We start from the raw sequence: 15,480 nt of genomic DNA, 5'->3' as shown, positions 1-15,480 counted from the left end.
GGCACTTGTAACCATCGCTGAATCTCCCACAGAGTGCACAGGCTGCTACTCCATGTTCCCCAAGCTGCATGCTTTTGTAGAATAGTGACAAGACTTGTCCAACTAATCCGATGGGAGGTGGTATTGTCTGATTCAGATGCAAACTATTTTCATTTCAAAATGAAAGGCGGCCTGTACTGAGAATTGAGGGCACATTACCCTCACGGATTGAGTTCTGATATCATTTCAGATTTCTACATGAGTTTTCTTTCATTTTAATTCACTGCCATTTCTCTTCCATGAATTCCCAGAGTGAAGAACTTCACTGTTATCTCCGATGGATTAACTTTTGTCTCTTTTGCTTATTCCTCGCAGGTTCTGTACTTTGCTCAAAGCTGTCTGTTCATCTCTAACATCTTCCAATGCTCCTTCGAAGGTGTGTGTTGAGTTTATTTCATTTGTCAGATTATGACAGGTCACAACTCACATTTTCGCTGCATTCCTCACGCCCTGTGTGAAATCCCTACAATGGCTGCACAGGCCAAAAGGAAAGATAGCGAGGAGAAGGAGGGAGAAGGAAAGGGGCAACAGAAAGCACAGAGGGGGGGGGGGGGGGGGTAGCAGGAGATTTTTGAAAGCAGGAAGATGTCAAGGCAGAAACAGAGAGGCCGACAGAGCGACAACCACTATTTAATTCACTATTTGTGGCTACAACAAGTTTTAACCTCTGCACTGTTTTGCTACTAAGGACGGATTCATCCCATAAAGCAAACTGCTGCTGACAAACACCTCAGATACCCTTTGGCCACATTTTACTCTGCTTACAGCACTGCCACTCATCACCTTGACCCTTTGATTCCAGATGAACGCAAGAATTAAGGCTTAGTGCTGAAGACAGGCTCTGTGTAAGCAGCAGTGTTCAGACGAAGTGACTGCAGATTCTGAGTGACAGATCCCCAGCCTGTACATTTAACCTGGTGTTGTGAGACTTCTTACTGCATTTACCATCCACACAGCCCTGACAAACCTCCTCGTGCTCAGACCCCAAGCGCAGGATTTCCTCCCCTTACTGGACGTGTTTGTTAAACCGGCAAAGTGATCATTTTAATCTCCAACTCACTTCATCTTGCGACAAATCCCCAATTCCTGCTGAAGGAGCTGCTTCCCAGGCCTCAACAAAGAGAGGGGCCAAGAGGCAGGAGCCTGGAGAGCTCCACTCACACCACCACCTACTGGTGTACAGCGCCAATGACAAACTGCTCACCAAAGCCTCACTTCATTCTTTTCAGAATCGTGAAAATAATACCCAGTATGGGCATGTAAATAAACGGGGGTAAATGCAATGTAGAGATAAAAGGGGGATTTTCACAGTAACTTCGTTGTAGTGTTAATGTAAGCCTACTTGTGACACAATAAATAAACTTTAAAGTAGATATGAGTATTATTAATAATTATCAGTTCTGGCAAATTGTCCCCAAAAATGTTTGGCTGGTGAGGATTTTGACTTCCATTGTTGGAGGGCGGGGGGAGGTGTTGTGGGGGAGGTTAAAGAAGCTAAATTTTCCCTTAAAAAAGCCATACTGGCTTTCCTTAATTAATTCTCATTTGTCCAAGTGACTGTTAATTTTATCCTGAATTATCCACAACTGATTGGGCTGTAGTTGCTGGATTTATCCTTTCTTGAACAATAGTGTAACATTTAGAATTCTCCAGTCCTCTGGTACCATCCCTATACTTAAGGGTGATTGAAAGATTATGGCCAGTGCCTCTGCGATTTCCATCCATGCCTACTCCAGTATCTTCGGATGCTTCTGATCCAGGATGGTGACTTATCAACTTTAAGTACAGCCAACCTATTCAATACCAACGCTTTATCAATTTTTAACCTATTCAAAATCTCAGCTACCTTTTTTTCACAATGCTTTGAGCAGCATGTTCTTCCTTGGTAAAAACAGGCGATTATTTAGTATCTCAGGAATGAATCCTGCCTCCATGCATTAACCCTTTTAAATCCCTATTCAACCCCACTCCAACATTTTTACCAGCCTTATGCTAATAGAAGAGTATTAGAGTCTCTTTTATGTTAGCTGCCAGTCTCTTTTCGTACTTCCTCTTTGGTTCTCTTATTTGCTTTTTCACTTCTCCTCTGAATTCACTTGTGTTATCAACCTGGCATTCATTCTGCTTCATCTTACTCTCTCTCTCTTTCATCGTACAGGGAAATCTGGATTTGTTTGCCCTACCATTCCCCTTTGTGGAAGTGGTCCTTGACTTTACCTGAATTGTCTCTTTTAAAAGGTAGCGCATCATTCTGTTACTCTTTAGCCTGCCAGTCTTTGATTCCAATTTACCTGGGCCAGATCCGTTCTCAACCCATAGAAATCGGCACTCCCCCAGTTAATTATTGGATTGTTCCCTATCCTTTATCATCACTAACCTAAACCTTAGGATTCTTTGGTCACTGACACATCAATGTTACCCTATTAATATGACCCACCTCATTCCCCAGAACCAAATTCAGCAATGCATCTTTCTTCACTAGAATGGAAACATACCGATGTAGAAAATCCCCCTGAACATAGTTCAGGAACTCTTACCCTTCATTGTCCTTTACACTATTACTATCCCAGTCTATATTAGGATTATTATAATTCTATTATTCTTGAAGCTCTCTGTAATTTCCTTACAAATTGGTTCCTGTATATCTTTGCCACTGGCTGGGTGTCCTATAGACTACACCCAACAATTTAATAATACCGCTGTTGTTTCTTAGCTCTAACCAAATAGATTATGTCCTTGACCCCTCTCGGACACCCTCCTTCTCCAAAGCCATAATGTTCTGCTACCCCACCTCATTTCTTTCCTTCTGTCTCTACACCTTTTATCCAGGAATGTTTAGGACGAGTATTTCCGTTTATTCAGCCAGGTCTCTGTTATCACAACATCACATTCACACATGGCTATTGTGAGGGGGGTGAGAGCTCCTTGCAGAGACAACTTAGGCTTGGAGCCATACTCTAAACGAATCGGAATGAGTAACTCAATATCAAGTAATATATGAAAACAACAATCTTTATTAGACACTATTAAACAATTATTTATGAATAAAAGAATATTAAAGAAATATAACTTTATTAAAAATAAGGAAATACATATATATACACACATAAAGAAAGGAAGAAAGACAACTTTACAAACATACTATATATACTATTTACAAATGTTAATCCAAAATTGATTTTTTCAAGACAGGTCCCCAAAATGTGAAATTCCCTTTGGTCCATACATCACCAAGTCTCCAGCTAACCTCACATGGTGGGCACTCTATCAATCTCTGTTGACAGTCCTCTGCCTCAGTAATCTTGAGTGATTGACTAATCCATTCCAACTGGAGCCAAGAATGTTGGATGCTGTGCCCCTTTAAGTCTAATTTCTGACTCTACTCCAGCCTTTCAAGGCTTTACTCAGACTTTCTCTAAACAAGGTTTTGGTAAACAGAGTCCTTTTCAAATTCTCCTCATAGGCACTTAAGACTTTACAGACTTTGCAATATTCAAGCATCTATGCATCTTTCAATGGTATCTCCCATCTGCCATCAATCAAGTTGTATGTCTACCAATCACCTTATTACACACCATTGTTGACCACCCCACGTTCAATGCTGTTCAAGCCAGGACAATGAACAATCTTGGTCATTGAATACAGTAAGAACAATGACTTTTGTCAAATAGTATATCTGGTTTGAAAACAATGATGCCAGCTGTGAGTGACCAGTATGAGAAACAAGGGCTGGGATATTCTGGTCTTGTCCACGGTGGGAATCATTGTGGGTGGGATGGAAAATTTGACACACTTGCTAAATGGTTTCGGGAAGGAATTTCTGGTCCTGCAGTGGGCGAGGCTGAAAATTCCCGGCCAAGGTGCTGGGAAAACATGTCTACAGGTAATGATATCACTACTGAGTATTATTATTTCATTATGTTACTTAATCAAAGCACAATATCACTAAGTTATCAACCTAGTTCTGCAAAATAACTTTACAAACATTCAATACAGGTTTAAATTCAAATGCAAAGCGGAAACAAAGTACAAAAATTTAAATTTGCAAAAATTAGTGGCTTTGTGCCTCAGGCCTACCTTATCAGTGTCTGCAGTTCATTAACCTTAATTACCATCCTCTGCACATTCACATACAGACATACATACATGCACAATAAATGTAACTTAGACCTTATTACATTCCATCCTATTCTGACACCACCGAATATCTTCTATTCTGGTGCTATCTGTGTCTCCCAATTCTCTGTATATTTTGGGTTTCCTATCTAATATTACCTCCTGGTTCCTACATTCCTGTCCAGTTAGTTCAGTCGCACCAGAAAATTGCACTGTAAGGATATTTTTCCCAGATCTGTTGAGGTGCAACCACTCAGGTTTGTACAGGTCCCATCTCCCCTAGAATCAGCCCCAATATCCCAGGATTCTAAAGCCCTCCCACCTGTACCATTTCTCCAGCCATGCATTCATCTGCTCTGTTCTCCCATTTTTCTACATTCAGATATAGGCATGGTACCAGGGGTAATCTGAAGATTACTGCCTTTGAGATCCTTCTTGCTGGTTACTTTCCCAGATCCCCAAACCTCCCTGCAGGTCCACATCCATCTTTTTACCTGTGTCTTTGGGACTGAAATGAACCATAATCACTGGTGTTCATCCTCCCCTCTCAGAGTGCTTGCAGCCACTCAATGCCTTAGCACCAGGAAGGCAATCCTGGTTTTAAGTCTGCAGCCAGACTTAGAACCATAGAATCCTACAGTGCAGAAGGAGGCCATTCGGTCCATTGGGTCTGCACCGGCCACAATCCCACCCAGGCCCTAACCCCATACATTGACCCTAGCTAGTCCCCCTGACATTAAGGGACAATTTAGCATAGCCAATCCACCTAACCCACACATTTTTGGACTGTGGGAGGAAATCGGAGCACCCGGAGGAAACTCATGCAGACACAGGGAGAATGTGCAAACTCCAGACAGACAGTGACCCAAACTGAGAATTGAAGCTGTGAGGCAGCAGTGCTAACCACTGTGCCACCGTGCCGCCCTTGCTTGTCTGTTCCCTAACTATCAAATCCCTGGAACTACATTTCCAATATTCCTCTTCCACCTCTCTACAGCTGACCCAGCAAAGGTGCCATGGACTATGGTCTGAATGGACACCCCAGAGGAACCAGTCTTCCTAAATAGTCACAATGGAATACTAGTTTAATAATAAAGTTGCACTCAAGGGACTTCTGCACTACCTGTCTAGTCCATCTTGACTACCTCTCTGCCTGCATGCCTTTAAGGTGCAGGATGACCAGATCGAAAAAAATGCTTTCCTTGAAACTCTCAACCTAGCGAATGAGTGACAGTGAAGCCAGCTGCCACTCAAGCTCGAAGACCCGCAACTCAAGATGTTGCAGCTGTCAACACTTCCTGACCATGTGGTTGTTTAGGGCAACAGGAGAATCCTGGGGCAGGAATTTCTGTGTCCCCCACCCCCCGTGGTGTGTTTCACAGTGGCAGAGGTGGCCTCCCATTGGCTGGAGATCCCATAACGTCAATGGGGTTTCCCATTCTATACACGCCCGCCACCCGGAAACCTGCGGTGGGGGCTCACTATCGGCAGGACCAGAAGATCCCACCGATGAGAACAGCCAGAAAATTCCAGCCTGGAGTTCCTGCTTGGTAAAACATGCTCACTCCATGGGTCTGAGCTGCCCTGCCATGTCTCTCTTTATTAAACTTACTGCTTAAATAAATAAATACTCATCAATTACTCATTATTCAGCTGCTTCTCCTGTTAGCAAAGTGATTGAAGATGTAACCTCGCCTTCTGGATTGAAAAGCCAGCATGAGGTCTTTCCAAGATAAAATTCACCAAGATCCAACAGGTCTAGGCAGTGTGGTGAAATTAGGGAGTGGAAGACCTTTAGATACTGATACTCTTCTGATAAGTCTTTCTTTTTCCTGAAGCAAAGATTCCCCCCCAGTAGGGTTGACAGGGTCCCCAATGACATCCGACCCATTTCCCATACTTCTGCTCTCACCCCTTCCCCCCACTCCCAGAACCACAATAGGGTTTCCCTTGTCCTCACTTAACACCCTATTCGGAGGATCATTCTCTGCCATTTCCATCCTCCATAAGTGATACCACCACTAAACACATATCCCCTTCCTCTCCTCTGACTCTCCTCTGTTCCCAGTGGGCCACCCTGGTCCACTCCTCAGTCACCCTCAGCACTTCCTCCCCTTCCCAGGAGACCTTAATAAGGCAGCCTGCCTTCAAGACTGGCTACCTATATGGCCTCTACCATGAGTCTGCAACAACACTACCTGGGCCTCCTACTGTGTGCCAAACTTACCATCATTGAGAAGAAGAGAGTAGAACTGGAGGTGTAGGAAATAGTGCCAAAGTCACTTAGTGGAAGGGGTTAGATGAATTTATGCTTTACCCACCTCAATCTGAATGGGTTTGGGCATGCCATGAATTGCGGCCCCTGTGCCCAAAAAATGAGGCACATGAATTTTGTCCAGACTGCACAGGTGTAGTTGGTATCTCCCCCCGATCTGTCCTGGGGAAAATTTATAAATTGAGGCAAGGAGTTCAGTGAAACGCTGAGACCTTGAAGCAAAATATTAATGAAACTATCAAAATACATTGACAATTTTTAATGCATCTTGTTATTTGAAATTAATGTCTGTATTTGTTTAATCTTATTAGAAAATGTATTCACTGAGGAAAAGACTTGCAGTTTAAGGACCTGAAAATGTTGCATTCTGTTGCCAAGCAACTATCAAAACTCCTTAAGTAGGTGAATAGAGTTAAATATGGGAAGGCATGCCTACAGCTTCAGGGTCACATCAAAAACCAGAACCAGCCCTGATCACATCTTTTTGTTAAGTTTACATTGCATTGAACACAAATTGAATAAAATAGAAGCAATTTATTGGGGTAACAGATATCATTCAATACACTCTGGACCACAGGCCGTGGTTCAGATGACCATCTCAGCAATACATGTAACCAGGCCTAACTTGGCAGATTTTAACCCACACAAACTGAAAAGGCAACAGTGGTGGACATGCCTGAAACAGGACATCTTATAGTTGTTGTGAGACAACTCAATCACCACCAGAACAGACTCAGGATCAGGATTCAAAGCTTTATTCTGACGTACAAAGGGAGAGACCACCTTAAACAATCTCTGACTGACTCTGAAGATTTTCATTAAAGTGACCTCTTTATACATAGTTAGTCATGTACACAGACTGTTAACCTTGTTCATTGCAATTATGTGTGAATCATATGTCTCAGGCTCAATTATCATTTCCCATGCACAAGGCATTGTTCACACAAATGGAGGCCCCCCTATCTTGCAAGACCTGACTTTGTGCTGCAGTATTCTGTACTCATTTAACTCACTCCTTATCTCGACTATAGCACATCTGCTACCCACAGCTTCTGCCTTTCACCACTGTGGTGCTAAGAAACACTTCTCGGCTAATTCCTTAATTAACTTCCTACAATTCAATCAATCTGCTTTTCCTGTTTTGTGTTTTATTTTGCTAAATGACACTTTTCAACTAAAACCGTTTAACCCTTTCAGTAAATCATTTAACTTTTTTGCATTTTTCTTTGAAACATCCGTGCCCTGAACAATAGAAATGAGTCCATACGTACATGAAGGGAAAGGTGACGTGCAGAGATCTTTCAGTAATTTCCAAGATAAAAAGAAAATCCATTGTCCTTTGTTAGGCAATCCATCAAAATGACAGTAATAACACTACAGACAAAGAAATAAGGTATCTGACTGAAATCGACAAGTCATAATTTACAAATGACAGTCTGAACTCTAGGATGTTAACCAATTGACCTCCACAAACGTTTCCAAAGATACTGAGGATTTATAAAAATCATGGATCAGTCTCAATAGCTGCATGATCATTTTAAGTTACATGTCCAGTATCTTTATTTCTGTCTTTGGGTTGGTTTATGTAATGAAAAAATGCTTCTGCTGTAAAATATTATGATTATACACTGCCATGGAGATCTGAAATTAGAGATTAAATCCTTCTGATCCACGACACACTTTCCAATATTATCCTGAAGGTGATGCAGAATCCATGTGACACGTTACCCTCCTTACATTCCAGGTGTCTGCTGCTGAATGCTTGATTTTCTCAAGGCTGTCAAATCAAGTCAAGTCCCTGTTCATGAATCTAAAATTGAAGGATGATAATTTAAGTTGCCATGCAGACGACTTAAAGGCATTTGAACAGCGCACAGATTTTTAATTGCAACTTCAACAAAGTGACTTTCAACCAGGTGTCTTGCCTACTCATGAGTGCAAAGGCGTAATTTAGATTTGGAGAAATGGAACTGTACATCCCAAACCACAGTCATGACTAACATACTGAAAGGTAGGTTACAACATGGCATCTCAGTGCACATGAGATACCGATGGGATTTTCCGGCTGTGTTCGCCCCAAGACTGGAAAATCCCACCCGAGGTCAATGGACCTTTGCATTGTCTGTCCCCCGCCCACTGTGATTCCCGTGGTAGGCGGGAGGGAAAGATTTCGCCCATCAGTTCTGAATTTAACAGCCTGGTACTGTTCATATGGAGTTGCCAATTAATTTGGAGCCAGTATGATTAATATTTAAAGCAGTGGAGATTAAACAGAAGACAGTGAATTACACTAAGATTGCTGTTAAAGATAGATCAAAATTAATGTTTGTTTTATTTGCAGTGAATTTTATAAACCAACTGCAAGACAGATTTGAAATCATAGAATCATAGAATCCCTGCAGTGCCGAGGGAGGCTTTTCGGCCCATTGAGCCCACACCGACTCTCCAACAGACTATCCCACTCAGGCCCTATCCCCATAACCCCACTAATCCCCCTAATCTACACATGTTTGACATCTAGGGGCAATTTAGCATGGCCAATCCACCTAACCTGCATATCTTTGGACTGTGGGAGGAATCAGAACCACCTGGAAGAAATCCATGCAGACACGGGTGAGGACATCCACGCACACAGTCACCCAAGGCTGGAATCGAACCTGAGTCCCTGGTGATGTGACACAGCAGTGCTAACTATTGTGCCACTGTGCCACCCAGTGCCACTACCAAAATCATCTGTTAAAACAGGGTACAGTGCCTAACATTGTGCCACATGAACTCCCACTTGTCCCTTACCTTACAACTCAGTACATTGGTCAACCTATTCCAATGGATGACATTAAAAATTATCATCTTCATTTTTAAATCTCTCTGTGGCCTCACCCCATCTTGTCTCTGAAATCTCCTCCAACCATACATTCTCCACAAATATTCCATTCCTTTGACTCTGGTCTTTTACGTGTCCATACTCATGACCCCACCCATAGTGGCTGAGGCTATTTCCTTTTGAAAGCTCTCTGCCTTTCCATGCATCTTTCTCCTTTGTTTAAAAAACCTTCTCAAAACCCAACTCTTTGACCAATCTTTTGGTTATCCTTTCTAATCTCTATCAGAGTCCATTTTCCTCATGCCGAGCTGAACAGCCAATTTATTTATAATTGTTACATAACTGCAAGTCGTTAACCGTGTTGCCTTGAAATCCATTTATATTTCTCCCTGTGGACACTTTGCTTGACTTCAACTTTCACAACACAGGGCAATCCCTATCTGGTCCTTTGAATGTGAAGGGTGCCTGCACATACCTTTCAGTGTATTCAGTGTCACCTGATAACTGACAGTAGCAATTGTTGGACGGGACCCGTGCATTTCACCTTCATTGCATCTCGCTGTATCCGGTCTCTGGACGTCACTCGCCTTCCTCTGACAATGGATGAAGCTGAGCATGGGGGAAATCCTGATTTTTGCACAATAACACATTTGAAAAACCTGCATTCTCACATCTTTTTGCCAATAGGAATAAATCAATGGATTCATCAAAGAATTGCAAACACCAAGAAGCCAGAGGTAGTCTTCAATGATTTTATGTAATTGGCAATTGGTGCAACATGCTTGCACAGAGCTTGCAGTGAAGAAGGGGGTCCATGAAACCATAAAACAGCCAACGAGTATTGCTATAATCTTCACTGCTTTGACATCTCGGATGTGACAGCGTTGCGGTGGAGTGAGGCTGCAGGCAGAACCAATTCTCTCACTTTCGAGGATTTGTCGCGTGTGTGAATATGCTATTTTGAGGATTACACTATAGAAGTAGATGAAGGTTAATGAGGCAGGCAAAAAACAAGCACAAAATACAATTATAAAATACTTCGGATTGACGACCGAGAACAGGGTACAGGTACCATTATATCCACCAGGCTGTAGTTGCTGAATGATCAATGGAAGGAACCCAAGTAGAAGTGCTACAGTCCAGACACCTGCCATGATCAAAACCACCATTTTATCTATCATCAGTCGGCTGTACTGTAAAGGTAGTTTTATGGCTAGAAAACGATCGAAAGCAATGGAGACCATTGTTAGTATAGAGGCAGCAGAGGGCGAGATTGTGAGTGAAATCCGTAACATGCATAGCTCCCTGCTGGTCGTGAAACTCTGCCTGATGAGCACTAATACAGCTGTTCCAAAGCAGGTAAGTCCCACCAGCATGTCTGCAACCGCCAAGTTCAAGATGAAGCACAAGCTGGCAGATCTGTTCTTCAGAATCAAAAGAACCAGCGCCACTATCACCACGGCATTGGTAGCAATGATTAGCAGTGAAAGCACTGTCACAATGCTGCCAAACTGATTAACATCCATGGTTCAAAAACTCAGGAAGCAGAATCTGGAAAATAAGCTTGAGCGCTGACTACCACATCTGTTACTGTCAATGCAAATAAACCCAGGGAGAAGCAACAGAGGGTTCAGAATTTATGAGAACCAGTCTCTTGCGTGTAGAGTCTTACAATCAACCTGAGATGCACCGTCAAAGGTAACTTTACAAGTAATTGGTCAGCTTTTTGTTCCTGACTCATTTACAGCAATGCTGGAATCATAATGAAGGACAAAGTCTTGTTGATATGTAGCAACATGATTGTATCCACACGTTGCTAACCAACAAAGTAGTGTTTGTGATAAGATGCCAGGCCACCTTCAGACACCAGGCCACACTCGCCATTGCATATATAGAATAATAATGAGGGATTTTGCCTTTTCCAGTTTATTGCCCAGTTTACTAGGCAGTGAGCATTAATAGTGGGTGGCACGGTGGCACAGTGGTTAGCACCTCACAACGTCAGGGATCAATTCCGGCCTCGGGTGACGGTCTGTGTGGAGTTTGCATGTTCTCCCCGTGTCTGTGTGGGTTTCCTCTGGGTGCTACAGTTTCCTCCCACCGCCCAAAGATGTGCGGGTTAGGTTGATTGGCCATGCTAAATTTGCCCCTTAGTGTCGGGGGATTAGCAGGGTAAATACGTGAGATTATGGGGATAGGGCCTGGCTGGGATTGTTGTCAGTGCAGGCTCGTTGGACCGAATGGCCTCCTTCTGCACTGTAGGGATTCTATGAGTTTCTGGTTATAACTCTTTCACTGCCCATTTCCAGCAAGAAGCTTCTTGTAACTGGCACTCACTGGACGCTGTTGCATAACATGCATTTTGCTATCATTCCAGGGCAGTAAAAATAACCTCGTGCAGCTATGAGAAATGAGTTTATTTTAAGTTATCTTTATTGTTATCGATAATTACTACTAACAGAAATGAAGGATTATGTCCCTGTATTGAGAAATCTAGATGAAAGACCAAGGTCCATGTTGAATGACACCAAAGTAGAAAAGAATAGGAAGGAAGATGAGGCAAGTCAGAAGTGATGATTAAGTGACACCAGAGTTGGGTTTAAGACTCTGTATGTTGTTGAAAGAAGGGAAGATTGGAGGAAAGGAATTCCAAAGGTTTGAAGCATTGTGAGAGTAGAACCATAAAAGCAGTGATAGCCCATTTACCTTTTGAGTGTACTGAAACATTAGGTATGGGACTCATATTACATGCACACACACAGACACACACACGTCATAGATCATGAAATCCTACTGTGCAGAAGGAGGTCGTTCAGCCTGTCGAGGCTGCACCAACCACAATCCCACCCAGGCTCTTTCCCCATAACCCCAACATTTACGTAGCTTGTTCTCCTGACACTAAGGGGCAATTTAACATGGCCAGCTAAATTGGAATTCAGAAGAATGAGGGTAGATATTATAGAGATATATAAGATTATGAAGGGACTACATAAGATAGAAGCTGGCAGGTTGTTTCCACTGGCAGGTTAAACTAGAACTAGGGGGCATGGCCTCAAAATAAGGGGGAGCAGATTTAGGAAGAGTTGAGGAGGAACTTCTTCATCCAAAGGTTGTGAATCTGTGGAATTCCCTGCCCATTGAAGCAGTTGAGGCTACCTCATTGAATATTTTTAAGGCAAGAATAGATAAATTTTTGAACAGTATAGGAATTAAGAGTTATGGTGAGTGGGCGGGTAAGTGGAGCTGAGTCCACGAAAAGATCAACCATGATCTTATTAAATGGTGGAGCTGGTTTGAGGGGCCAGATGGCCTACTCCTGCTCCTAGTTCTTAGGTTCTTATGTTCAATCTAACCCGCACATCTTTGGATTTGTAAATGTTCAAAACAGATAAATGTGAGGTAATACATTTTGATAGGAAGAATAGAACAAGGAGGTCACTTGTTACTTGGTCAGGTGCAAATCGAGATGAGATATAGAAACAAACGGATCTCAGGCTTTATTTTGAGAGGGATGGAATTAAAAAGTGGGGAAGTTAGGCTAAACCCATATCAAGCCTTGGTTAGACCTAATACTTAGGGTGGGAGTTTCTGGCACTTCCCGACAGCGGGATATCCTGTTTCACAAATATCGGCCTGTGTCACGGGTTCCCCGAAGGTGGAGGGGAAAGCCCTGCAAAACACTGTGGAAGAGTCCATGGACTCCAAATGTTAGCTCTGTTTCTCTCTCCACAGATGCTTTCCAGCATTTTCTGTTTTTATTTCAAATTTCCAGCGTCCGCAGTATTTTACTTTCAATTAAAAACGGGGATGCACCAGAGGCCTGAAGGAGAGGAGAGCAGATATCTCAGAGAAGTGTAAGGCTGGAAGAGGTTACAGAGAGATGGAGGAGAATGGCCCTGGAGGGATTTGAAAATAAGGATGAGAATTTTAAAATCCAGGCACTTCTTAATGGGAAGACAACACAGGCTAGCAAGGGGTGATAGGGGAACAGGACTTAATGTGAGTTCAAACATTGACTTCAGAGTTTTATATTGTCCTCAAGTCTACAGAGGATAGATGGTGGGACATCAAGCACTGAGTCTAGTGGTAATGAAGGCAGGAATGATGATTTCAGCAAGAGCTTAGCTGATACAGGGATGAAGTCCGGCACTGTTATGGAAATGGAAATAGTCTCAATAATGGCATGAATATAAGGTCTGAAGCTCATCTCGGGATCAAACGTAACACCTCGGCTTGAATTTCGCCAGGACTGAAGGGGTCCACACCTTAACCAAAATCATTGTGTAGTCTCTGAATCTGGAAGTTGAAAACCTGAACCCAGCTGCCACCATTTCAAGGGGGAGTGGGGGCAGGTCGTATTTTGCACATGCGTGGTTCACAGAAGCAGCTGCATATTTAAAAGTACATTATCCATCCAACACCCTGCATCAGGTTTTAGGAGGGTGCAACATCTGTAACATGCAATTCTTCTGGAAATTTTGTCTCTCTTTGAAACCATAGCCTCTACCACCCAGAAGACAAAAGCTCCCAATGCAGTGGGTAGACCACATAGCATGTTTTCCTGGAGCATACATGGTATTGTGACATGTGGAAAAACCACCCAAGTGACTGTATAACAATCACATGCAGTTGACTGCCTTCAACATTGCACTCACGCTTGAGCTACAACTGATAAACTGAGTCTGATCATTGATCCTCCCTTACAGTTAATCATTGATGGACAGGAAATGCTGCAAGGAGCATCTCAAACCACAACCCTTTCCTCAACCATAAACCTCGTCGGAAGGTCCATAGAAGGAAACAGGCTTCCACCGTCCAACATGCATGGATACCTCATTGCTGGTGATGGTGTCAATGAGAGATAGACTCCAGTAAGTAGTCTCCACTGACGCAGGTGAGAACCACCTTCATTCTGTTAACATTCTCATTGCGGGTAGTAGTGTACAAAAGCAGACCAAGACATTTTTGACTATATCTTGCAAAATGCTTAATTGTGATATATACAAAGTGATATTAAATCTTGCCATAGTGAATCCGTTAGTAGTTGAGGCGACACTGGTCTCTCAAACATTCAGACCAAGTGCCCCCATCTTGCCTCAGAGGCAATGGAGACAGGCTGCTCACTTCACGTGCTATACAGCATTGAGGAATGTGGTGGACGGCCTTGTCATGCACAGACCCATTGGGGAATTACTTCAGATTGTGGCCTCTGCATTTCTGCAGGTGCAACCGTTGTGACTGGCACAGGTAGCGAACACGAGGGCACTAGTGGAGAGGCTGGTGAGTTAGCATTAGATGGGGATGCTGAGATGCTCTTAGTACCTTCACCCTCTTTAATCTCCATGCCCCTAGGTTGGCCTTCAGGTGGGGCTGGTTGCTGGTTTGCAGCAGTCACCCATTCCAGAAACTGCTGTGCCAACAGAACAACCATTAAGGGAATGCTGCCCCCCACCCCCCTTGTATTCCATGGTTGTCAGCACTCATACTCTGAGCAGACTGTTCCAGGCTAGAGTGAGCCTTATACCTTACTGAGGGAGTCCTAGATGATCTCCAGATTACGCATTCTCTCATGGTGGAACCCATGTGCTTGAGCCTCCAAGACAAGTTAGAACTCATCTCCACTGTGGACCACTCTCCTCACAGTGTGAGCTGACATTGCCTCAGGGAACTCGGTGACATCTCCACAACCCTGCTGCTAATGGTCCAAATACTGCACCCCAAAAGGTGACTCCTGAGACCCCATGTCCTTGTCTACTGGAACATCATCGTAACTTTAGCCTCTCCTCCGAGGGGAACAGTGCACAGATGTTGGCATGAAGAACACTTTACGACATAAATGGAGAGAGATTGCAGAGGGACTTGGAAATCATGGTACAGGAATCACAGAATGTTGATATGCAGTTCAGCAAGGGATAAGGCAAATGGAATGTTGGCATTTATTGCAAGAGGAATGGACTATAAAGATGTAATTTTGTCTTTTTTTTTCACAAACTGTCATCACAGGTGAGTAAATCAGAGGGTAGCCCATCAGCTGTGCTGTTGGCTTTTCTCGCCATATTTTTAAACACTTTGTCAATAAAAGTGAAGGGGCAGATCCCACAACATCATCCTGGCAGGGAGGGTACATCCAGAGCCCACCCGCCACCAACTTTGCTTTCTAATGATCGGGATGCCCTCATTTAAAAATGGACCCCTCCCCCGATAGAACTCCCCAACCTCCACCACA

The 15,480-nt window shown here is 43.3% G+C and overlaps 3 protein-coding genes across 3 annotated transcripts in view; 1 reads left to right on the top strand and 2 right to left on the bottom strand.

The window, feature by feature from the left end:
• rbmx2 (RNA binding motif protein X-linked 2) overlaps positions 1-1,213 on the bottom strand; it is a 31,202-nt gene extending 29,989 nt beyond the window's left edge. Inside the window, exon 1 of the mRNA XM_078211567.1 lies at positions 1,100-1,213. Coding sequence (XP_078067693.1) covers positions 1,100-1,104 — 5 coding nt within the window. The 5' untranslated portion in view covers positions 1,105-1,213. The remainder of the gene's footprint in view (positions 1-1,099) is intronic.
• The window catches only part of siah2l (seven in absentia homolog 2 (Drosophila)-like), a 184,066-nt gene extending 169,918 nt beyond the window's left edge, over positions 1-14,148 (top strand). Inside the window, exon 2 of the mRNA XM_078211570.1 lies at positions 13,961-14,148. Coding sequence (XP_078067696.1) covers positions 13,961-14,119 — 159 coding nt within the window. The 3' untranslated portion in view covers positions 14,120-14,148. The remainder of the gene's footprint in view (positions 1-13,960) is intronic.
• gpr119 (G protein-coupled receptor 119) lies at positions 8,145-10,549 on the bottom strand. The gene is made up of 2 exons (XM_078211572.1): positions 9,730-10,549; positions 8,145-8,240 (listed from the first exon to the last, which is right to left on the bottom strand). Exons 1-2 carry the CDS (start codon positions 10,547-10,549, stop codon positions 8,233-8,235), a joined length of 828 nt encoding a protein of 275 aa, XP_078067698.1. The 3' UTR covers positions 8,145-8,232.
• Positions 14,149-15,480: the final 1,332 nt, after the last annotated feature.

This window comes from Mustelus asterias, chromosome 4 (genome assembly GCF_964213995.1).
Source record: "Mustelus asterias chromosome 4, sMusAst1.hap1.1, whole genome shotgun sequence".
Classification (NCBI taxonomy): Eukaryota; Metazoa; Chordata; class Chondrichthyes; order Carcharhiniformes; family Triakidae; genus Mustelus; species Mustelus asterias.
This window is presented reverse-complemented; position numbering and strand designations above follow the sequence as displayed.

What these genes read in the sequence shown, in the direction of transcription:
- gpr119 (XM_078211572.1), bottom strand. Translation starts at nt 10,549, where the DNA reads ATGTTACGGATTTCACTCACAATCTCGCCCTCTGCTGCCTCTATACTA.